This window comes from Macadamia integrifolia, chromosome 12 (assembly GCF_013358625.1).
Source record: "Macadamia integrifolia cultivar HAES 741 chromosome 12, SCU_Mint_v3, whole genome shotgun sequence".
Taxonomy (NCBI): Eukaryota; Viridiplantae; Streptophyta; class Magnoliopsida; order Proteales; family Proteaceae; genus Macadamia; species Macadamia integrifolia.
Window position 1 is genome coordinate 2,517,330 of NC_056568.1, and position 24,988 is coordinate 2,542,317.

Here is a 24,988-nt window from a genome sequence, read left to right on the forward strand (position 1 = left end):
GCATATTTATCATGGGGTAGCCTGATCTTGTCGCAAGGGCATATTACTGGGCAGCATTCTTTTTTACCATTATTTTATATACCAAATCGAGAAGCACTGCCGTAAAATAATCTATATACTTATATGAGAAACCATAAAGACCATCTTTTCCTTTTGTTAAAATTGCACGTTAACTTATTAAGCCCATGTGTGATCTCACCCATTCATGCTCAAGTTCAGTTTTGAGCTATTAAAGTGATGCACTTACAACAATAGTCATAGATTATGCAAATGGGGTTTGGCATGTTTTTCTATTAGCTATATCAACTAATAATTTTCATCCAATTATAGAGTTGATTATTCAAATCATCACAATATCAGCAACTTAGGAGAATTGATTAAGGGAAATGAACTCTACCAATCTGCGTCCCCTACAACCAGGCATAAAGGGGGTGAAAATACCCAACGGGTGTGAGGGTAGACCCATCTATGTCTGGGAATAGGGAATGCCAGATGGGCAGGGGTTATTTATCCCTTATTATTATTAGGGAAAAAATAAGCTAAAAGGCAATATGACCCCTATACCCAGACACAGTGGAGGGCAAAATGACTGTCCCACCCCTCTTGAAAGGTGGAAATTCCATCTTTGTTAATGCTTCTACCAGTGCACCTATTAGCCCATGTGTTGTTATAGGGGCTGCACTTCTTTCTAGGGAACCCCCTCCCTTTGCAATTGTTATGGACACTTGAATCTTACATGACCATGAAGACCTTTCTATGTAGCCTAAATTTTTGGCATGTAGTAGTTAAGTTGGGGCTCATTGTTAGAGATAGTGAGACCCAATGACTCCTACTCAACTTCATTTCAAACCAATTTTATCAAGTGATAAAGCAAAGATTTGAAAAAAATTAAAACTATGTTTGAAAAAAATTAAAACTATGTGAAATTATACATTAGGGGTCAAATAACGTAGACATGTGTGGACATAAATATGGATGTATGCTAATACATAGGGTAGTATATGATTGAATTTAGATTTTAAATTTGATACGTGATTGATTCATATCATGTTCTCTCTATTCAATTCTAAAAATTACCGCATCATAAACCCTTCCCACATGGGCCATGAAAAATAATTGCACATACTATTATTGTTGTTTCGATATCTATAATAATAAAATATAGAGAAGTAGCACAATTTATAATATTTGAAACTAATTTTGGTTCCATAAGTTGAATTCATTTCACAAATCTTGACATTACAATAAAAAGCCTTAAAGTGATTGTATTTATAGGTGTGTGACTTCAGCTGGGGTTGTTGCCAACAACGAGTTAAAGTAAGAGTTCATAAATTTATATTTTTTAAATTAATATTTAGTTAATTTATCCATTGAAGTACATTTTTCCGGTTGTATGGTAATCACTGAAAGAAATTGGTTTAAACAGAAAAAGGCAAAAAATAAAAAATCATTGGATGGGGGGGGGAGACAGGGACGTATTATAAAAGGTAAATTAAAATGTAATAATGAGATTTAAAATAATAAAGAAGTAATTTCACTTTCATATTGAATAATATTTATAAAAAAATTTTCTTTTTTAGTTTTGATTTTAATTTCACTCCTTCCCTCCTTTCTTTCAATTGGACGTAGAGAGAAACTATTAAATTATAATCAGTCGGTTTGCAATATCAGGACACATATTAAGATTGCATTTGGTGGCCATCCAAAAATGTTTCTGACATTTTTCAATTCTATGAGAATGAAAAAATGGAATAAAGCGTTTGGTGACAACTTGGTTATTTGATTTTTTTTTGGAATTAAAAGGGGACCCAAAAAAAAAAAACCTAAAACGCAAATTGATGGAATGACGAAACCTTGTTCCATCATTTTGGTTTCGTTAAAAAAAAAAAATCAAAGTAATCCTTCATAAAACAGGTTAATCAAACACTTTTTTTTTATCAAACGACATTTTGATACAGAAACTGAAAATTATGGTTTTGATACGAAATGCCATTTATAAAACAGAATGACTACCAAATGCGGTCTTATCCATTTCTATGTTAAAATTTTATTTTGGAACAAAATTAAAATGTTATCATGTTCTAATATTTCTCGTTTCTAGTGTTTTTTTACCTGGTTCTTTTTAAAAAACTAAAAAACGAATCATGGATATCAAACGGAAGATTTTGTTTTCTTATTTCTGTAAAATGAAAAAAATGCCAGAAACATTTTTTTGTATAACTATCATATCCAGTCTAAGTGTTTTTCAGCCGTCTGATATGCACTGAAGGAGCTAACTGATGCATTAATTGGCATTGGATCGTATGGGCAGAGAAAAATGAACCTTTCTGAGACTGGTCTCGGATCATGGTTCTAAAAATGGGTATCAAATCAATCAGGAATTGACCATATCATTATTTAGAACCTGAGACGGAGATAATAGCAAAATCGGAAAGGCGCAGGCAGCAGGCCCTTCGCATTGGTGCCGTATATATCGAACATTCAAGCAGAATATAACTTTCGATGGCTTTCCTTCTTTGGTGATGTGAGAGGGAACGAGATGCCAAATCTTGTCGAACCAACCGTTACAAATATAATCACCAAAAGGGCAAAAAAGAAATATCCAAAAGGGCAAAAATATGTTGGACATTCCAGTAATTTCCTATATTAAAGTGTACTTGTATCACATCCTTACTTAGTAAGCCCTAATCCATCACAGGAGAGAATCCAATATAATGACGTGGCAGATATTATATAGGGCACGAGAGAAAATCTCCCTCTTTCTCTCTCTCCTTCACGCGTACGGCGTACACGAACTCTTATATGGAAATTAATTAGAACCCAACGCAACAGAGAGTAACGGAAAAACAAAAAACGGAAAAAAGGAAAGAAAAATAATGAAGATATATGAAGTTTGGTTCAGTAATAAAACCCTAAAAGGGTTCCTCCAAGGACAAATCCCCGCCGGGTTCGATCTCTTCAATCAGACGATGAATTGAACGGTCTCGATCTCGCTAGTTCTTCAGCTTTATCATTCATTCACAGAACTCTGTTCTCTTTTTTCTTGTTTTCGGTTTTGTTTCTTAAGGTGTTACTAAGTAAAATAGAAGTGTGTATTTGTTGTTGTAGTAGTTAATTACTATGTTGAAGCAGTAGTAGTTGTTTCTTAATTTTGTTTCGTCTTTGCTTTCTCTGGTTTCTGCTAAAGCAGCGATATTTAAGAGCAGAAAGAGCGAAAATGATCGCCGATCGTCGATTTTATCGATGTTATAATGGCAAACTTGTCTCTTTTCTATCCGATCTCCCGGTTTTCGATTGAATTCATAGTAATCACTCATTGTTTTTCCTTTGTTCGATTTTCGATTCTCGATTCGTTTCATCTTTAGCTTTAGATTGTAGACTATGAGTCGGGAAATTAACTCGTTAGCCACTTTGCGAGTCAATGATCCGATTTTTCCTTCCCATAAGCTTAAAATGAGCAATTAGCTGCTGATAGGTTTAGTATTGTTAGCTGTCGAGCTGTTCAAGCTGCAGTTTTTAGAACTGCTTTAGGGTTTTGTTTTCGTCTCTTCCTTTTTGTCTTTCTCTTTTGATTGTAGAATGGTCACTGAGAATCCTCTTAAAATGTTGTCTGATATGGGGATACGACCGATTCTCGGAAGCAACGATGGATCGTTTGGAGAGGATTTTGCAATGGAGTTAGGCCTCTTGCTTCGGGAGCAACGACGGGAGGCAAACGATGGGGAGAGGGAGCTCAATATATACCGGAGTGGTTCTGCTCCTCCAACTGTTCAGGGCTCCTTGACTGCTGCTGGAGGTCTGTTCGGCCATGTCGGAGACGCATCGCTTTCGGACTTTGCTGGAAGCAAGAACGCCAATGGGTTCTCGGAGGAACAGCTCCGTTCTGATCCAGCTTACCTTTCTTATTACTACTCTAACTTGAATCTGAACCCCCGGCTACCGCCGCCTTTACTCTCTAAGGAAGATTGGCGATTTGCACAGAGGCTTCAAGGTGGAAGTTCAGTGATAGGAGGAACTGGAGACAGAAGGAAGGTGAATCGAGCCGATGAAGGGGGGAATAGATCGCTTTTTTCATTGCAGCCTGGGTTTAATTCGCAGAAAGAAGAAAACGAGGTTGACCAGAGGAAATCACAGACTTCAACGGACTGGGGTGGTGATGGTCTGATTGGATTGTCGGGATTAGGATTAGGGAGCGGACAGAAGGGCCTTGCAGATATTTTTCAGGTGACCCTCGTTGATACTTTTATTGTCCTGTACTCAAAAGTTCTGTTCCTGTTTTGTGGTGTTTAAATTTTTGCGCAAAGCAAGAAAGCATTTTTTTTGTTTCCTTTCCTTCTTTCTTTTCTCTCTTTTTAGGATCATTATGGATGTTTAGTGCTTTGTTATGCTATTTATTTCCTTAAGCATTGTTTCTAAATATATTATTTCACACCAATACGCTGATATAAACCTCATTTGTCTTCTACATTCATCTCTCTTGTGTTGATGTTTTGATTGTTTTTGCTACCATTACTTATATAGAACTATGGTGATTTGCATTAAGGCAGATAATTTATTTTTCAGCGGATAATACGATTCTTGTCAACATCGTCATTATTCATGTTAAGTTTCCTCTGCATCTTTTGGCGTCTCATTCCATTCTCAAGTGCTTTTATCATTATTATTTCTTTGGTCACCATGAGGGTTTGCTGTGTTTCATCAATTATGAAACCATCCTCTATCTTTACCTATTGGCTGATCTAGCTACCCATTAAACTTCTATACCTACTTATCTTCCTTCTATTGTCATCTTTGGTAGTTTTTCTTAGTATTCCAGCTCAATAAATTTTCTCCGTAACCTGTCTATCATTTGGTTTATGTTCCTTTGCTCCGAAATAGATCCTTATTCCTCAAGTGTTTTGCTTTTTCTCATCATATTTTATTTGGAAAGGAGCTGTAGGATGAAAAAGGACTTGCATTGATCTAATCTTGGGGATTAGGAAACTACTGATAGAGGGCATAGTTAACTCATCTAGTCAAAAGCTTTAAAAGTTTCTAAATGACTTTTGACTTCATTTTCCAGTGTCTCTCTGGAATAAACTCATTAGACATCGTTCAAATCAACTTCCTATTAATTTGTTATGAGATGCATTTGAATCTGTGGTCTATTCATTTAGGCTAATGAGGGTCTAGAAAATGATTTTGGCCCACCTTGGAAAGGCCATTCTTGGAAGGCCCCATTTTGGAAACCCACCCTTCCTGCATCTGCCCCTTTCCTCTTGGAGAAGGGGCTCAAAAAATAGTAGTTGTAAGAATACTTGGAAAAAAGGGGCATTAGGCAGCGTTAATAGCTTTTTCGTTGGTGAAATCTCTTTCTACTGGAAATTCAAAATGTTCTTTGTACGGCAAATAAGTAATTGCTTCCGAAAAGATAGTTTTGACTCTGATTCACCAGCATCCACTACCGGAAGGAATTGCCTCATCTAGAGCCAAATTTATTGGAAGGATAGTCATAATTTCTGGCTTTGTATGAATGCGTGAGGAAATGAAAATTGAAAGTCCTTTTTTTTCCGTGACAGAAAAATGAAACATTATTGTAGATTTGTGATGCACAATCGAATCATACAAGGGGGGGGCATTTAGCTAAATGCCTAAATATGCTTGTTGATGGTGAGGTAATAATGGGGCTCTTCACCTTGGACCCACAGGCACATAAGGAAAGTGGATGTATTAAAAATGAACAATGATGGAAATAGGGACATAATTGAGTGGTCAAATATGTTGTATTGTATCTAGAGTATTTTATTTTCTGCCTGAACGCTTGTACTCTTTCATGCTGTCATGTTTTTGCTATTCCAGTTGCAAAAATGGAAACGATATGTTCCAATTTTCCCTCCAAGGATGTTCGATTCATGGTTGAGAAGGTGCCTTGGTTGACTAGGCGTCCAAGCGCTTTGTTGGTGTTGCCCTGTGGGCCCCCTCCAATGCTTTGGATTCTTAGACGCCGTGACAACTATTGTTCCAGTTTCCAAATAAAGAGTATTGATAGTTTGAGTATGAAGGAACTTCTGATAATCTCAAAGTTGCTTGTTAAAGTTGCCTAAAACAAGCACAGGGAATATTGTTTTGATGAATAGAACAATCAAGGACATCAACGCATGTGCCTGAGAATCTGCAAATAGATTGATCCTCACAAAGTGATATTTTCACCTAACAAAAAAATTCCATCTGACATCATTTTGGCTTCTAGAAAGAGATGCTGGTCCAAGGGCAATGACAGCTATTTATGTCTCTGAATCTGTTTCTAGATTTGCATTTGCTTTGATTTATTTATCAAAACATTACTTTTTGATTTAGTTTGCTCTTTTTCTTCTTGTGGAAGATAGGAAGATACTGTACATGAAAATTTTTGAGGTTGGGGTCCCCCTCTTTAAAGGTTATAGCTGAGTCTGGCGAAAGTGACAATATTTTGTAGTGAAATATTTTTTTTTCGATGGACCCACAACCTGGTGTTAGGCTTTGGAAGCTGGAAAATTTGGCCTGTTGATAAACATCTTAAAGATGTCTCCTTCATGATAATATATGTCATTTGTGTGCGTTTAGAAGTTAGAATAGTGAAAAACTCACTGAGTTCCCTTCTTACATTGATAAGGTCAGAACCTATTCAAAGTTTTCGTCGTAGGTTTTTTGGTCCTATCTTACTCTTGCGAGACTTGGTTGAAATTACAGAACATTAATGTAGTAGTCTTTATTATTAATGCTGTTATTTTTGTATACCTATGGGCTGTGATCTTCTGCTTCTTCTGGTGGAGTAAGAGATTGGTTTTAATGCAGGATGATCTGGGGCGCGCAACACCTGTCCCTGGCCACCCTTCTCGCCCTGCCAGCCGTAATGCCTTCGATGACAGTGTGGAGGCACTAGGTCCTGCTGAATCCCAGCTTGCTCATTTGCACCACGAATTAGCAGCTGTAGATGCTTTGCGGTCTGGAGCAAATGTTCAGAGCATGTCTGGGAGCCAAAACATTGGTGCGTCGACTTCTCATAGTTTTGCATCTGCTTTAGGTGCCTCTTTATCAAGAAGTACGACTCCTGATCCTCAGCTTGTTGGTAGGGCTCCTAGTCCTTGCCTTCCACCTGTTGGAGGGGGGAGGGTCAGTGCAACAGATAAGAGAAATGGCAGTGGTCACAACTCATTCAATGGTGTTCCATCAAGTATGAGCGAGTCTGCTGATCTTCTAGCTGCTTTGTCAGGAATGAGCTTGTCAACAAATGGTGTGGTAGATGAAGAGAATCATGGGAGACTGCCAGTTCCACATGGTATCGATGATCACCATGGTTTACTATTCAATCTGCAAGGTGGACAGAACAGTATTAAGCAGCACCCATACTTGAAAAGATCTGAGTCTGGGCATTTACATATGCCTTCCTTTCCTCAGGCAGTCAAAGGATCGTACCCTGATTTGGGTAGAAGCAATGGGAATGGGATGGACTTGAACAACTCTTCGGTGATAGCTGATGCACAAGCGGAACTGCATAAACCTTCTGTATCATCTGCCAACTCATACATGAACGGTCCATCCACCCCCACTCTTAGTAGTGCAGGAGGTTCTCCTTCACATTATCAGAATGTAGATGGCACAAATTCAGCATTTGCAAATTATGGTTTGGGTGGTTATCCCATCAATCCAGCATTGTCACCCATGATCACGGGGCAGCTTGGCAGTGGTAATTTGCCTCCTTTATTTGAAAATGTTGCTGCAGCATCTGCTATGGCAGCCTCTGGCATGGACTCTAGAGCATTGGGGGGAGGTTTGCCTTCTGGAACAAATTTGAATAATGCAGCAGAATTGCCAAATCTCAACAGGATGGGAAATCAAGTGCCCCTTATGGATCCATTGTATCTTCAGTACTTAAGGACAGCTGAGTATGCTGCGACACAGGCTGCAGCTCTTAATGACCCTTCTGTTGACAGGAACTACCTTGGGAATTCATATGTGGATTTACTTGGCCTCCAGAAAGCTTATCTTGGGGCATTGCTCTCACCCCAAAAATCACAGTATGGAGTTCCCTTCCTTGGTAAATCTGGCAACCTGAGTCCTGGTTACTATGGAAACCCTCCCTTTGGTCCTGGCATGTCATATCCTGGTAGCCCTTTAGCGAATCTGGTTCTTCCCAACTATCCTGTTGGACCTAGTAGTCCTATTAGGCATGACCGAAACATGCATTTTCCTCCTGGGCTGAGAAACTTAGGTGGGGGTGTCATGGGTTCCTGGCACTCGGAAGCTGCTGGGAACATGGATGAGGGCTTTGCATCCTCACTTTTGGAGGAATTTAAGAGCAACAAAACCAAATGTTTTGAACTTTCAGAAATTGCAGGTCACGTTGTTGAATTCAGGTATATGTTGCTTTATCTTTTTTGATCTCCATTATTAATTAAATTTCTATTCTATTCAGGAATATCAGAATTAAAATCTTCTATCCTACATATTTTATGAGCAGTGCTGATCAGTATGGGAGCCGATTTATACAACAAAAACTTGAAACAGCGACAACGGAAGAGAAGAACATGGTTTTCCAGGAAATCATTCCTCAAGCTCTTTCTTTGATGACCGATGTTTTTGGAAACTATGTTATCCAAAAGGTATCTTACTTTATTATGTAATCCTCATTTACACTTTTGTTGAGAATTTTACATATATTCATGTGCATGTATTTTCTGTTCTTTTGAGAGTTGTACGGATGTCTTACAATTGTAGTTTCCCTTTAGTTTTTTGAGCATGGAACTGCATCTCAGAGAAGAGAGCTGGCAAACCAGCTAAGTGGGCATGTTTTGACTCTTAGTCTTCAAATGTATGGTTGTCGAGTGATACAAAAGGTACCTTTACTCTTCTAACTAAAGTAACCCCAATGTTCCTCATTTTCCTCCTTTTTATTTATTTACCTTTTGAAGTTTCACGTATTTCCATTCTTATGTACATTAGCGACTTCTCAGCTTTGTAATCTTTGTTCTTACAATTTCAACTTTTATGTGCTGAAAATGGGTGTGGTTGGATATTGAACAATATATTTGCCCCCTTTCCCCCACCCCACCAAAAAAAAAAAAAAAAATCCTGAGGGCCACTAGAAGATAAATCTACGAGCACCACCTGTTGGGCTTTATAGCAGGTCATCAACAGGCAATTAGGCATCATTCCTGCATATGTTTATAATACATTTATCTCTCTCTCTCTCTGGTTTGCACTGCATGGAGAATTTTGGTTGTTTGGGGTGGGGAATAATCGAATAGCAACTTTAGTTTGGTATTTGAAAATGAATGATGCAGCGAGTTTGAAAGGTGTTCATGCTTCAATTTTTCCCTGTATTCACAAAAAATGATTTAGATAAAGTTCCTGAGGCTTATATTTTCCAGTTTTTACATATTATAGTGTGCCTTGCCAGGTTTTCGTCAATGTTCTTATCCTTATTTAACTTACATCTAGAGCCTATCATTGAACATCTTGGTGCTATTTCTTATTTTTTATTTAACTCACATCTAGAGCTTACCACTGAACATCTTAGTTGTATTTACATGTTTTGCTTTAAATTCATTGGTTCAGGCAATAGAAGTTGTAGATTTGGACCAACAGACTAAAATGGTTGCAGAGCTTGATGGTCATGTCATGCGTTGTGTACGTGACCAAAATGGGAATCATGTCATCCAGAAGTGTATTGAATGCATACCTCAAGATTCTATTCAGTTTATCATTACTTCGTTCTATGACCAAGTTGTTACACTTTCCACCCATCCTTATGGCTGTCGTGTCATACAGGTTTTAAATTATTGTTCTTTATCTTGCAACTTTAGGAGCTTAATCTAATAAAACCGACTTGAAGACTAAGTGTCATGTTTTTAATATTGCAGAGAGTACTGGAGCACTGCAATGATCCAAAAACACAGCATATCATGATGGATGAGATTTTGCAATCTATTTGCATGTTGGCTCAGGACCAATATGGAAATTATGTTGTCCAGGTTCTTTGTCTTTTTAGAAGCTTTCCAATCCACTGGGTGTGTTTTTATATGTTGCCAGCTAGTGCATGGACTTAACATGATCAACGCATTCTGTGCTGTTTTTGAGAATAATGGTCCTTGTTACCCATAAGTCCTTTTTATCTCATCCTTTTCCCCATTTTCTCCTGAGGCTTCTGTTCTTACAAGAACCAGTCCCAAAGACTGATAGGGCATCTTACACTGGTCTTATAGCACTTGACATGCAAAACATCGGGTGGGCCCACATAGTAGTGCACAGAGTTGATGCAATTCAATTCATCCTTTTGATTGCCTAACCATTTGTTTAATTTGCATTGCCTCACTAGTCATTACCATTGATGGTTTTGCCGTCTACTGGCTATGTAACAAATTCTAATAGACAACAAGTGTCCATGGATTTTATTTGTGATCTGCTGCTATTGTTTTTATAATTAAGACATACCTCCTCAAAGATATTGAAATTATCTTATTCAACCCAGTTGGTGACCAAGGATGAACCCACAAACTTGGTTGGCACGAGACTGAGTTTCATAACTTTGACATTGTGAACAATTTTTTAATTTTTTTTTATTTTTAAATCCCTGCGGTCATATCACTCTCTTCATGGTCTCGAATTTTCACTGGAACAGAGTGTTGCCCACCAGTGTAAGAGAAAGCAGTAATAGAAACAAAGAACATAAATAAAAGGAGAAGAAAAGATTAGTACTGAATGGGAAGAACAAAGGGAGAGGTATTATTAAGATGTCAGACCTGTGAAAGAGTAGGTTTTAGAGTCAAGAACAAGGAAGAAGACAACCTAGTCGCACAGCCACATCACACAACAGCATAAAAATTTCAAAAAAAAATTAATTCAATCATCAATACTGCCCAACAATGGGACTGTAGCATATAAGAGATGCGTGGAATGCTTGGGGTAAGAATCATTTTCTCTCCCCTATATTTATATCTTGCTTATAACATGTGGAATTACATCAATACTCCCCATACTAACATAAGAGAATCTAGGAAATACAAGCTAATAAAAAAATACCATAATTACCCTTATTACATGAACTCTAACAAATATTTAGTGCTAGAACCCATAATTCAATTAAAACGACTTAAATATGCATTAGGAATGAATGAACATCAAATTTCTTGCAAAAATTAGTTTGTGGGAAAAGTGATACTCCAACTTTGAGTCTTGAACAAGTCTTCTAACAACGCAGCAAATCGTCGCTTCCACTATGTTCCTCTACTGCCCATGTACTTGTTCCAGCCTTGTACAGCAGTGATTTGGCCGAATGCGGTGATAAATAGACAAGGGCAAGTGAGAGGTAATACTCCAGCCCACAAGCGCAGGATTAGATTAGCTTTTGGGAACATTGGGTCATTAACGGGTAAGAGCCTGGAGTTGGTGGATGTTATGAGGAAACGAAAAGATTAATATTGCTTGTATTCAAGAGACAAGAAGGAAGGGTAACAAGGCTAAGGGCCCGTTTGATAACGTTTCAAGAAACGCGTTTCTGCCGTTTCTGTGTCAAGAAACGACAGAAATGGAACAAAAAGCGTTTGACAAAACTATTCTGTTTCACCTATTTCTAGAATTGTAAATAGAAATTTATAAAAATTTCTGGTTCTAGAAACGCACTAGATGAAACAACTTCTACTTGTTTCTGCGTTTCTGGAAACAACTTGTGCCCAACAAATTACCCCATGGCCCAATAAAAAAAGCGAACACCACTGCTGCCCATGCTCCCACCTCTCTTCTCGACCTCTCCACGGCTCTGCAACTCGAACGGGACTTTTCCGTCGGAAGATAATCGCAGTCCATTTTCGATTTTGCTGTCATCGATTCTGCTGCCACCGACTGTCACTCCTTTAAATCTCGCAAATTGCTCGCATTGAAGCATTCTAATCGCAGTCCATTTTCTAGACATCCCTTACCTGTGACCGACTCTAATCACAGTCCATTTCCGAAGCATTCTAATCGCGTTGAAGCATTCTAATCACTAACTGACTCCAATTTTCAAATTATCTATAAATTCTCCGAGCCATTACACGGATGATGATGTTAGGGTTTAAACTAATGGCGAGGTTTTACAGGAGCCAATGAGGGACTCCCTGCAACGAGAGACGCCCTGCGACGGCTTCCATCGCTCCTGGAGGTGGAAGCTGATGAGTGACTCCCTGCGACGGTAGGGGCCGACATGGAGGTAGTTGAACCGAGTGGTGATGGGCGATTTCTGGGAGAAGTGATAGTTCTTCGACTGAGTCTCCGATAGGATTGCGAATCGGCCGGTTGTCGTCGCCATTTCCTTTGCGAGCTTCTTCTATCTGAAGATTCCACCTTCAATGACGGTCAGTCATTAAGCACAGAGGAATGGAAAGAGATATTTTTCCATTATATTGTAAAAAAAAAAAATCAACGAGAAACGTTTCTAGAAACAAGGTTTATCAAACACTTAAAAACCTATTTTTATTCCCAGAAACGTGAATTTATGTTTCTAACATTTCTAGACACAAAAACGGCAGAAACGTTATCAAACGGGCCCTAAGGTGTTGGATGACTTCAAAATTTGGTATTGCGGGGAATTAATGTAATAGAAATGGAGTTGGCATGATAGTGGACAATGGGCTAAAGATGATGTGGTGACGATCAATAGATTGGGTGATAGGATTATATCCATCAAATTGGTGTTGGGGAAGGAAGTTGTCAATATTGTCTGTGCTTATGCACCCCAAGTAGGATTAGATGAAAGTAGTGAGCGGCAATTTTGGAACACATGGATGATCTAGTGTAGGGTTTTGGCTAGGGTGAATCTATTATCATTGGAGGTGACTTGAACAAACATGTTGGGAGAGATCGTAGAGGATATGAAGGTGTACATGGAGGTTACGGGATTGGAGAGCAGAATGAAGAGGGGACCTCAATCCTAGACTTTGCGGTTGCATATGATCTTGCCATTGTGAACACTTTCTTTTAAAAAAGAAAAGAGCATTTAGTTATTTATAAAAGCGGAACTCATACAAGCCAGATTGACTACTTTCTAATACGAAGGGGAGACAAAAATTTGTGTAAGGATTTTAAGGTTATTTTTGGGGAGAGCCTAACCACCCAACATAGACTGGTGGTTTTGGATTTATACCTCAGTGCACAAGAGCGTAGGAAGTGGGAACTTATGCATCCTAAGATAAGATGGTGGAGAATAAACGGGGAAGTCCTCTAGAACATTTTCTGATAATGTGGTATTGCAAGGAAAGTGGGACTTTGAGGGAGACACCAATGAGATGTGGAATGAGATGACGACTTGTATCAAGAGGGTTCAAAGAAGGGGCAGCAAAGGGTAGTCGTCAAGCCTTTAGGGAAATTTGGTGGTAGATCGATGTGGTCCAAGCGGCTATGAAGACAAAAAAAGATTGTTTCAAGACTTGGCAAAGGATTGAATAAACAAAAGATAACAGAAGGTATTATGATGCAGAAACAATGCTAGAAAGGTTGTGGGGATTGCTAGGGCAAAGAAATATGAGGATCTTTATAACAACCTTAATACAAAAGGTGGAGAAAAAGCTATATATAAGATAGCTAGGTCGTGCGAAAGAAAAAGTAGAGATTTCAACCAAGTGAGGTGTATCAAAAGTGAGGATGGAAGAGTGTTGGTTAGAGATGAGGACATTGTGAGGAGATGGGATGAGTACATTTGTGCCCTACTAAATGGAGATAGTCAGAGTAGGAATGACCTGGAAGATGGCTTTACTCAACAAGACTCCACACGTCATAGACATGTTCGAAAGGTTAGTGTGATGGAAGTTGGTGTGGTATTGATAAAGATGAAATAGGTAAGACTCCGGGCCAGATGAGATCCCAATAGAAGTGTGGAAAGCCTTAGGAGCATGTGGGTGGCTTGGTTAACTAGATTGTTTAATAAGATTATGAACTCGAGGAAGATTGGAGAAGCATTGTTGTCCTGGTCTACAAAAATAAAGGGGATATTTAGAGTTGCAATAACTATAGAAGCATAAAATTAATGAGTTATGTAGGAGAAGCATTGTTGTTCCGGTCTACAAAAATAAAGGGGATATTTAGAGCTGCAATAACTATAGAAGCATAAAATTAATGAGTCATGTGTTGGAGGTCATTAAAGCCTGCCTAAGAAGAAAGACTCATATCTCGGAGAATCAATTTGGCTTTATGCCAGGTAGATCCACGACAAAGGCTATATACCTTCTAAGGGGGCTCATGGAAAATTATAGAGCCCACAAGAATGATCTCCACATGGTCTTTATTGGCCTTGAAAAAGCATATAACAGAGTCCCTAGAGATTTAATTTGACATGTCCTAGCTAAAAAAGGGGTGTCGAGTACATATGTAGACATAATTAAGGACATATATGAGGGCTTGGTGACTAGTGTGAGATCTGTGGGAGGCCAAGGCAAGGAATTCCCAATTACGATTGGGTTACATCAAGGATTGGCCTTAAGACCTTACTTGTTTGCTCTTGTCATGGATGAGTTAACCAAGAACTTTTTAGATGAAGTGCCCTGGTGTATGCTGTTTGCCGATGACATTGTTTTAGTGGATGAGACTAAAACAGAGATTAACACTAAGCTAGAGCTTTGGAGATCAACCTTAGAAACAAGAGGTTTTAAAATTAGTAGATCGAAGACGTCATATATATGGGTAACTTTAGTCACTCTATGATGGATAATGAAACAGTGAAGATTGAAGAGAGGGAGACTCCGCAAGAGGATTATTTTAGATATCTTGGACCGATCATAAATAAAGAAGGCGACATAGAGGATGATGTCTCTCATAGAATTAAAGTGGGATGGATGAAGTGGAGAGCTTTGTTCGGAGTGTTGTGTGACCGACGTATCTCTTTAAAGCTTAAGGGAAAATTCTATAGAACTTTTGCGAGTCCGGTCATGATGTACGGAGCGGAATGTTGGGCAGTTAAGAAGTGTCATACAAAGAAAATGTGTGTAACAAAGATGATGATGTAAAGATGGATGTGCGAAAAAAGTAGGAAGGATAAAGTAAGGAATGAGCGTATTATAGTCGATTTGGGAGTTGCCCTGATCAATGATAAGTTCCGAGAAAGTCGTTTGAGGTGGTATGATCATGTTCAATGGAGGCCTAGTGACGCCCCAATAAGGAGTGATAAGATTCAGATTGAAGGGGCTAGAAGAGCTAGAGGCAGACCTAAAATGATCATGGGAGAAGTTGTGAGGAATTACATGCGCAATTTAGGCCTCGTACCAAGTAGGCAAGTGTGATCTCGAATAGAACCTATTGGAGAGCACAAATCCATGTGGCCAACCCTATTTAGCTGAGATTCTCACGTCTTGCTGGGCTGTGTTGTCTCTCCTCTTACTTTACTATTTTCATTTTTCACCTCTCACTTTTCATATTGCTTTTTTCATCGTTCATTGTTATTAATTTGTCTGGATCCATGTAGCTGACCTCATGAAGTTGGGATAAGGCTCAATTTATTGTTATTGTATTCGTTTTGAGCCTCTGTAAACTGAAATATTTCGCCACGTTTTGCGAAATTTTGGCGAAACTGCGTACCATGCCAAGAAGGAAGAGAGGTGATAACAAGCACCAAATAAAATTCAACTTCTTCTGCTAGGAAAAGGAAAAAAAAAAAAAAAAAAAAATCTCTACCACAGCACACTACACAAGGGTTTTATGCGGTAAAACATCAACTACCTTACCTAAATTCCTAGCCCTTGGCTACTTTCTACTAAATTTAGACCCTTTATTTAACACAAGACCAAAGCAACCTTGTGCTAACATGAAACTCACCGAGACATCCATGCTTCTATGGCATGGCACCAGATTTCAATGTTTTCTTGATATAAAATGCTTGGTCACTTGATTCAATCTGTTAAGTCTGGGTCTGGAGCTTTGTGCTCCCAAGCAAGAATTTGCCTTCAGGAGTTCAAGCGTGGGACCTTGAGGAACCTTTTGTTCATGCATGTGTCTCATACAGTATTATTCTAACTCGGTTGAGCTTGATGCTTATTTTTAAGCTCTCTCCCACCCCCTCTCTTTAGTTCCTTTAATTTTACTTGACACTTCGTTAATTATTTTTGGGACTTTAAATTTGTGACAAAAGGTCTCAACTTCCATTTTTTTTTTTTTTGAATTAGTTTTTAAACATTTTATATTCTCTATTATCTTCTGAAATATTTTTTTATCAATTAGTGGTTGGTCATTGGAAATTTTTGAACAGTCCAAATGTCCTCTACAACTTCTCAGCTTTTAAAATGCTGCTACCAAGCCCTTACCCCACAAATTCATGCTTTTATTATAATTTCTAATGTATATTGTTTATTTATTACTTGTAACTGCGATTTAATCTTCCATTTTTATCTGTTACATTCTTTGCTACAGCATGTTCTGGAGCATGGAAAACCACATGAACGTTCTGCTATAATAACGAAGTTAGCTGGCCAGATAGTTCTAATGAGTCAGCAGAAGTTTGCCTCCAATGTTGTTGAAAAGTGCTTGACCTTTGGTGGTCCTGCAGAACGTCAGCTGCTGGTTAATGAGATGCTTGGCTCCACTGATGAGAATGAGCCTCTGCAGGTTTATCAAATTTCTGTGGTTACTTCTGATGGGATTTGAGCATGTTTTAGTTTCAGGGTGGTGATCATATATTATCCTCCCCCTTTTCTTTTCATGGTGTAGTACTAGTACTAGTTTTGAAGTATTCTTGGCTGCTTTAGCTTGGATTTCTCATGATTTCTCAGATTAAGAGAAACTGCTTATGATACGGTCAATATCATTTCCTTTAGTTAATATAAACTAAGATAAAAAAAAGGATCAACGGATGGGTTTTATGACAAACACTGTACTTGCTGAATCTAATTTAGGAAACTTAAATAGGAAAAATATTAAGGCCCTCTTTGGTATCATTTTTCTTTTTGATTTTTACCTAATTAACAAAAATAATTAATGAAAACTATTTTTTATCAAACATAAAATTGGTTTGGTAACTACTTGAGAAAAATGGTTTCTTATGAGAAATAGTTTGGTATCTCTATGTGCAAAATGTTTTTTTGAATAAATGGGTGAAGAGATTCCCTTCACAAATCTGCTTTGTAATCGTCTTTCTCCACTTTGGATTGAGCAAGAGGGTATAAGAGGCTTGGATTTCTAATTACAAAGCAAATGACTACTTTACCCCTTCGTATTGGGACTTTAAGCATGTGCTCATTAAAGTTCAGCACAAAAATAGCTGAAAATCAATTTTGGCCAAAACACATAAATGACTCTTGATCTCTTTTTTATTTTTATGTTTTATCAAATTTTTTTTTAAATAGAAACAAGCTCCATAAATGATACCAAATGCAGTCAAAACCATTTTTGTGAACAAAACTCAAAAAGAAAAATGATACCAAAGAGGGCCTAAATATTTTCCTTTGCCTTTACTGTTTTTGATTGTTTCTGATACATGAACATTGTTATTCTGAAGACGCTAGAATTAATTTCTATTTGTACGCTGTATCATGCGAATGGAAGTTTATTAGTTTTGGAAATAAGCAGTGGCCATTTCTAGCTAGCTTATTTAGATCATAAGAAATATTATTGTGAAACAATCCAGCTTCAAGTAGTTGACCTGAAGCACAGTTGAATTAAATTTAAGGTGCTGGGTACAAATTGAGTTGGGAACAGACCCCATTATGACCATATGACCCATGAATCAATTTGAATTTTTGAAATCTGCGTCGGGTTAGCCTTAATGAACTCTGGTAGAGTTGGGCTTGTCGCATGTTGCAGTATTATATTAGTTAGAAGTAATTGACAAATATCTGTATTAGGTTCATGATCAAGTCATTTCTCATTCAATGCCAATGCTTTAGAATTTTTTTTTCTCATTTAGTTTTAATTCTTGAAGGTTGGGTGTTTTGCTCTTCAGTGTTAGACATCATTAAGCTCCCCCACCCCCCCCCCCCCACCCCATCCACCACCCAAAAAAAAAAAATATATATATATAATAAATTTTATTAGAGAAAAGAGAAATAGTATACACATAAGCGAGAGTACAAGACATAGGAGTTGCACTCCTAACCCAAGAACATGGCTGCTTTCATTAGTCATAATAGCACACTGACCTGATAATAGTCTTATAATTTTTAAGTTATTGGGAAGTTGGATATTTTACAATTAAAAAATGACCTTAGGGTTAGATTTCAGATATCACTGGTTCCAGAGAATTCATTTAGGTAATGCTTTTTTACTTTCTTTTTTATTTCCCTGCCTTACTGTTCATAACGGAGTTTCCCTTGTTTGTTGTGATTTCAGGCAATGATGAAAGATCAGTTTGCAAACTATGTTGTACAGAAAGTTCTGGAGACTTCTGATGACCAGCAACGTGAATTGATCCTATCACGGATAAAGGTCCACTTGAATGCCCTGAAGAAGTACACTTACGGGAAGCATATAGTTGCACGTGTAGAGAAGCTTGTTGCCGCTGGGGGTACCGTTGCTTTGCCTTCTGCTTTATAGCTGTATTTTCTTCTTTGTTTCCCTTTTCTAATTCCCATCCTAGCATGGTTGGTAAACTTTTGTTGCGATTTTGCTTTTTGTGGCGTTGCTCCTTTGAATCATACGTTGCTTTTGTATACTATCTCTACCAACTAACAAGAGATGCATTGCACAGTTAAACTTGACTACTTACTGCATAGGCACTTCATAAGTGATCCGTAGTCCTAGGAATTTTAGGGACTTAGTAATTGCTGTAACATAGCCCTTGGCCTACTTTCCCTCATTTGTTAAAATGACAGTTGTTGTTATGCTACCATTGGTTGGGCTATGCTCATTCCAAGATATGGTCATTGTTTAAGCAGTCTTGGTTAGTGAGCTCATAAACCAAATATCGGGAGGACCATATTTCAGTCTATCTTCTTGTTTTCTGGACATGTTCATCTTCTATGTGATGATATCTGTGTGCAAACTGACTTTGTCGGGTGACACTATTAAAGAAGTTGACATGATTATGTTGCAGCATCTAATGTTTATTTGACTTGAAAATAGCTCTCTGATGTGGATTTATTACTTGCAGAGAGGAGAATTGGTATTCAGTCTCCATACCCCGCTTAGATGGCATCTGAAAGTTGTTGTACAGCTAACTGAGGCTAGTGTGAGCTCGCTCTCTGTCCCCTCTCCCACTCCCGAACTTCTCCCGTTGTCCAGCTATTGCTCCATCTATTTAGAAGGTACAGGCTGATTGGAAATAAAATTGTTGCTTGTACTGAAAACTGTACATTGTGTAGTTTGAGGATATACCTAGAATCAGGCAAACTGAGGCTCAGATGAATACACCTGATGCCCCTGAAGAGGAGATAAAATGAGTGTACACGTTTTTTTAAGGGTGTAAAGAGTTGAAAAAGAAAAAGGAGGTACTGAATATGTTAACTTGATTGTACAAATGTCGCCATGTGGAGAGCCTTCAGTCTTAGGTGAAGCCAGAAATTTTCTTTTAATTTATGGGATTGATTTTCTCACCCTCTTTATTGAAGCACAATTTTCTTGAGTGGTTCAGTCCTGTATTTGAAGACTTGGCTGGCATGGTTAATTTTATAGTTCTTTCTTAAGCATTTGGATTATTATGCATTTATTTATTTTACTTCTGTTTTCTTTATTTTTTTGTACCGCATTTGGTGGTTAGCTAGAAGGAATAATTTTAATCTGCAGGGTGATGATTGGTTATCAAATATGGTGGTTTTATGTATTAGTAAGCTATGTGCTTGTCAAACTTGTTTTAATTTATGTCTCACGTTGTGACAACTCCCTGTTGTTAAGGCTTGGTTTTGATTTATTTTGTAGAAGCTTGTCCAAAGTTGAAAAGCTCGTCCAGTTATTATATTTGATTTTTCTTAGATTTTTTTTTTTGGGGTGGGGGATGGGGGAGGGAAAGGGAGTTTGACTACATGCATGGGCGAGGAACGGTGAGTGGTGGTGAGAAGTTACTTTAGTGTTGCTATAAGCCTAATGATGCAGTTTCATTACACACTATGGAGGCCTAGACGCAAGCCTGGGAGGCCCATAATGTGTTGATGTTAGTCCAATGGTTTGAAATTAAGCTTTAGGTAGTTGTATCATAGGTTTCATTGTAGTGACCGATTTATAAGCCCATAAAATGGGGGTAAAGTTAGTACATGGGATTAGTAGTTAATTGCTTGAGTTAGATTATGATGCTTAATAGATTTTAGGAGTTCTATTTTGAGTCTATTTACTTTATGTCGGTATGAAGGAAGCGATTAAGAATTCGTTTACAAGTCAATATATATGTAATACACCCCCCATCAATTAAGAATGACTTGAATAATGTAATTGGAGTTTTTTTTTTTTCAAGAGTTTTGATGCTGGTGAGCTATGCAAACGAGATTGGAGTTCAATATCTAATCTCCCTCCTGTTGGATGTACATGTTGTGAGGGTAGTATAGTAAATGTAATAGGGATAATTACTTATGTGTCTATTATGTTAGTAGAGGGGCAGCCTTGTGATTTGTATTTTCCTTATGTTAATGAATCGGGACTCTCTGCTTTCTCATTCTCACCACAACTCCTCCTCATGTAATCTTTACTTATAGTACTGCTGCAATATATCGAACTAGGTATAAAAGCCTTAGGTTTGAGAGTCGACCTAGGCTCCCTAGCTTTGGAACCCAACAATACTGGACGGTTCCAGAGCAGGGAATATCTTGTACAAATTTTACTGATGATTCAATACTCTCCATAGAAGGTGCTACTTGTGAAGTAATGTTGTTGTTTCTCCTTCATCTGAATCTCTTAGAATCGAAACTGGGTCTCTTAAAGTCACCATGGGGTCTATTGTCAAGCCTACATAGGCTAAACCATCTCTTTTTGTAACTCAAAACTATATTGCTCAAGCAAGGAGGCAGAACAGGGTACTGCCAACTGTGTATACCAGTTCCTGCATCCCTCATTTGGGATCCATTTGGGGTGGGTCCAAGCCCTCTTGAATCACCTTTGGGTCCTCTTTCATGTGGTATCGATCTCCTGTCTAACTATGGTTTGGAGTGTGTTGTAGAAACGTAACCCTAAAACGATGCAGAAGATAATGGAAAAACAAGAACAAGCAATGCACATAGATTTACGAGGTTCGGCAAGATTGCCTACATCTTTGGTGAGAGAGATCCTACTTCGCTATCAATGGAGAATAGGGTTACAACGCTTGTCCTCACACCTCTCAGTATTGCTTGCATTACAAAGAAAGAAAAACACTCGCGACAAATATATAGTGAAAAAAACACTAATCCGGAAAGTACATAACTGCCCTAAAATAAAAAGTTCCAGTGGGGGGCTGTGCCCCCCTACACCCTCGCTATGAAGGGGGCCCTTGCAACCCCCACGGCCTGCTAACCGGTTAGCAGGACTGCCGTCTTGCCTGTCGAGGCGCCTGCACCAATAATCCCTGGATTAAACTGTGACGGCATACAAGACATCATACACCAACATTTTGTGTGTGTGTGTGTGTGTGTTAATCGTGATGCCCTACAAAGCTGCCAGTTGATGGAATGATGACTATTTTTGGAACCTATTTGAGGGGTATCATTTGTTGAGTTATACTATTTCAAGAGTATGGGTTGTCTTAGAATGAATTTACTACTTGATACATGTATTCAAGAGTTATATTTCTTCTTGCATGTGCTGCAATTCTTTTTTGGTGAGTGAAACTTCTGTTTGTGTGTTTGAAGAGATTTATTGGATAGAATATCTGGTGTGGGTATCTAGTCATTGCAGAGAACTCAATGGTTATGACTTGGTGGTTTCCACGGTGGTGGTTTCCCGGGTGGTGCTGAAACCTGCATTGGCATTCCCCTTGACAGACAGTTGGTGGTTTTCGAGGTGGTAGACGAGGGGGGAGCCATGGCCCACATTGTGATGGCTGCCGCTGAGTGCATGAGGCCCTCTTTTGGATCATAGATGGACAGGCACTCCATTACACATGGTGACATTGCGGCCTTCAGAAGAGCAATGACATAGGTGGTTCTTCTCTCACAGCTACACCAGTTAGGTACTTCAGCCTCTGCTCTCCATGCCTCCAGTTCCGCACCTTCCCTCTCTTGTATAACTGATTCCGTAGCCTACTGCCTACTGATCACATGACTGGTGTGTGTCAGCTTTATGATTCCTATTCCATTTGTTCTAGTAGAGATAAAAGTTAAAGTAGTTGATGGTTCCCTTTCTTCTATCTCTGGTAAGGGTATTTTCTTCCATATCCCTTGATTCTGTTCTTCACGTCCCAGATTTTGCTACTAATCTTCTCTTAGCGAGTCATTTAACCAAGTTTTAAACTGTTGTATTACCTTGTTTCCTTATTGTCTGTTTCAAGATTTTGTGACGAAGAGGATTATTGGTTGTGGATGTAAGGAAAACGGGCTGTACCTTTGTGATCCCAGACCATCTGTTTTGAAAGGAGCACAGTCATTTGCTTGTGGATGTAGTGACGGTAGTTTTGTTGACACTGTGATGCTTTGGCATCAGTGTTTGGGATATCCCTCCTATTTAGTTATGTAAAAACAATTGCCCCCGCCAATTTTCTTCAGTCTCTAGTTCTTATACATTTTGCTGTGAACCATGTTTGTTTGCCAAACATTGTCGGTTGCATTATCCTTCTCTTGGTCATCGTTCTATTACCCCTTTCCATATTGTACACACTGATGTTTGGTGACCTTTTCCCACCATCTCCTTGTTTGGCTATCACTATTTTGTCTCTTTTGTCAATGATTACTCATGTACCACTTGGGTATTTTTGTTGAAAAAAAAAATCTGATGTATGTTGGGTTCTTCAAAATTTCTACCATATGGTGTGCTGTGTGCACCCAATCTGACACTAAGGTCAAGATTGTCTGATCTGATAGGGATGAGTACATGTATGGGGGGTTGCTCTAAGCTTTTTTCAATGATAATGGTATTGTCCATCAGCTTGCATGTATTGATACCCCCATTTGCGAAAAAATCATTAGTTAGAAATGACAAAGGATTGTTGGTTAGCATGTATGTCCCTATGATTTATTGGTCTGATGCTCTTTTTGCTACCATCTTCTTGACTAATTGTATGCCTTTTTCTATCCGTGGCTTTAAATACTCTTTGGAAATCTCGTCTCCAATTGCCTCTGCCTTTTCTCTCCCACCCAAAGTTTTTGGGTTTGTGTGCTATATTCATATTAATAAAATATGCTCGCACTAAGCTTGATCCAAAGGCTCTTAAAGGTATCTTTCGTGAATACTCTCCTCCACAAAAGGATACAAATGTTATCATCCCTCTTCTCGAAAGAGACTTATATCCAGTGACGTTACCTTCTTTGCTTCCATTCCCTTTTCTCCCTCCCTCGAAACTACCTCAAGGGGAGATTAGGCGTTACAGTGATGAGTTAGTTGATCATAACCTATTGTCTATTCATTCATTTCCATTGGTTACTCTATTCCTTTGTGAAATTGGTATACCTAGGGATGTGGATGTTGATGTGTCCTATCAAAATCAAGAGGAGCCAGCATAGAAGGGGAACCTAGTTCTTTGTGAGGTGACAAGTAGGAGGAGGTGCTGATATACAAAAGGAGAGAAAAGAAGACCTGCCTACAATCCTCTTTAGATCCAAAAATCCACTTCCTTTACCTCCTGTTTTTTAGTCAGGTAACTCTCCTCTTATTCCTTCTGAGTTAGATCTTCCCCTTGCTTTTCAGAAAAGAATAAGAGCTAGTATTGACCCTATAGCCATGTTTGTTTCCTTTAAGGTAATCTCTCCTGCAAGTCTTGCTTATTCGATTGCCCTTTCTTCAATTCTCATTTCCAAGAATGTTAGTGAGGACAGAACTAGTCCCAAGTGGAAGGAAGATATATGCGAGGAGATGAGGGCCTTTGAGAAGAATTGTACCTGGGATCTTGACCTTCCAGAAGAAAGGGTGCCAATAGGTTGCAGATGGATCTACTCAATCAAGTACTAATCAGATGGCACCATTGAATGATACAAGGCTAGGTTGTTAGCCAAGGGATATAGTTAAGTGTATGAAATTGACCATCAGGAGACATTTGCTCTATTGGCTAAGCACAAATCCATAAGAGTTTTTTATTTATGAATGCATTTCAATAGAGATTGACCATTGTATCAGTTGGATGTGAAGAACGTGTTTCTCCATGGTGACTTGGTGGATGAATTATATACGCAAGTTCCCCAAGGCTTAAGCGTCCTATGACTGAAGGTAAAGTGTGCTGCATTAAGAAAGGCCTCTGTAGTCTTAAACAATCTGCAAAGGCTTGGTTTGAGTAGTTTAGATAGGGCATTCTAAAGAATGGGTACACCCAGAGTCAGGTTGATCACACATTATTCATTCGACAAGGTGGTGATAATATTACAGCCGTAATTATTTATGTGGATGATATTGTTGTAATTGGGAATGACCTAGAGGAAATAAAGAGGCTCAAATCATATTTAGCTTAGTAATTTGAGATTGAAGACCTTGCTCCCTTGAAAACTTCTTGCGAATTGAAGTGTCGAGGTCAAAGGAGGGCATTAACATCTTTCAAAGAAAGTTTGTATTGGACCTTCTCATAGTCTTTTAGGCGGTAAGGCAACGGAGGCGTTTGAGGGTCTTTCAGAGCGACTTAGCGATAAGGCGGGCATAAAACGTTGCCTTATCGACTAAAGCGTTCCTGTGTAATTTTTTTATAAAACCAATCCTAGTTGAATCCTATTACTCATATGTTAAAATAAATACTAAATGTTCATATTCATACCAATGTAAGATATTCATCAAGAAAACAAATCAATAAAGTGAATAAACTAAGTTCATCTTCATCAATCATCAATCATCAATCATTAATCATCATAACATATTAACATATAATATAAATACATAATTATGAAACAAAATTATAAATATAAAGAAAAGAAGACATAAAAAATACAAGTATTTATTATACTTACCTCTATGATGCCAAAATGAGTGCCTAAGTCCTAAG

The 24,988-nt window shown here is 38.3% G+C and overlaps 1 protein-coding gene across 1 annotated transcript; it reads left to right on the forward strand.

Annotated features, from left to right (window-relative positions):
* The first annotated feature begins 2,830 nt into the window (after positions 1 to 2,830).
* LOC122058431 (pumilio homolog 2-like) lies at positions 2,831 to 19,598 on the forward strand. The gene is made up of 9 exons (XM_042621114.1): positions 2,831 to 4,224; positions 6,814 to 8,375; positions 8,480 to 8,621; positions 8,748 to 8,855; positions 9,577 to 9,789; positions 9,882 to 9,992; positions 16,390 to 16,584; positions 18,304 to 18,478; positions 19,064 to 19,598. Exons 1-9 carry the CDS (start codon positions 3,580 to 3,582, stop codon positions 19,099 to 19,101), a joined length of 3,189 nt encoding a protein of 1,062 aa, XP_042477048.1. The 5' UTR covers positions 2,831 to 3,579; the 3' UTR covers positions 19,102 to 19,598.
* The last annotated feature ends 5,390 nt before the right edge of the window (positions 19,599 to 24,988 follow it).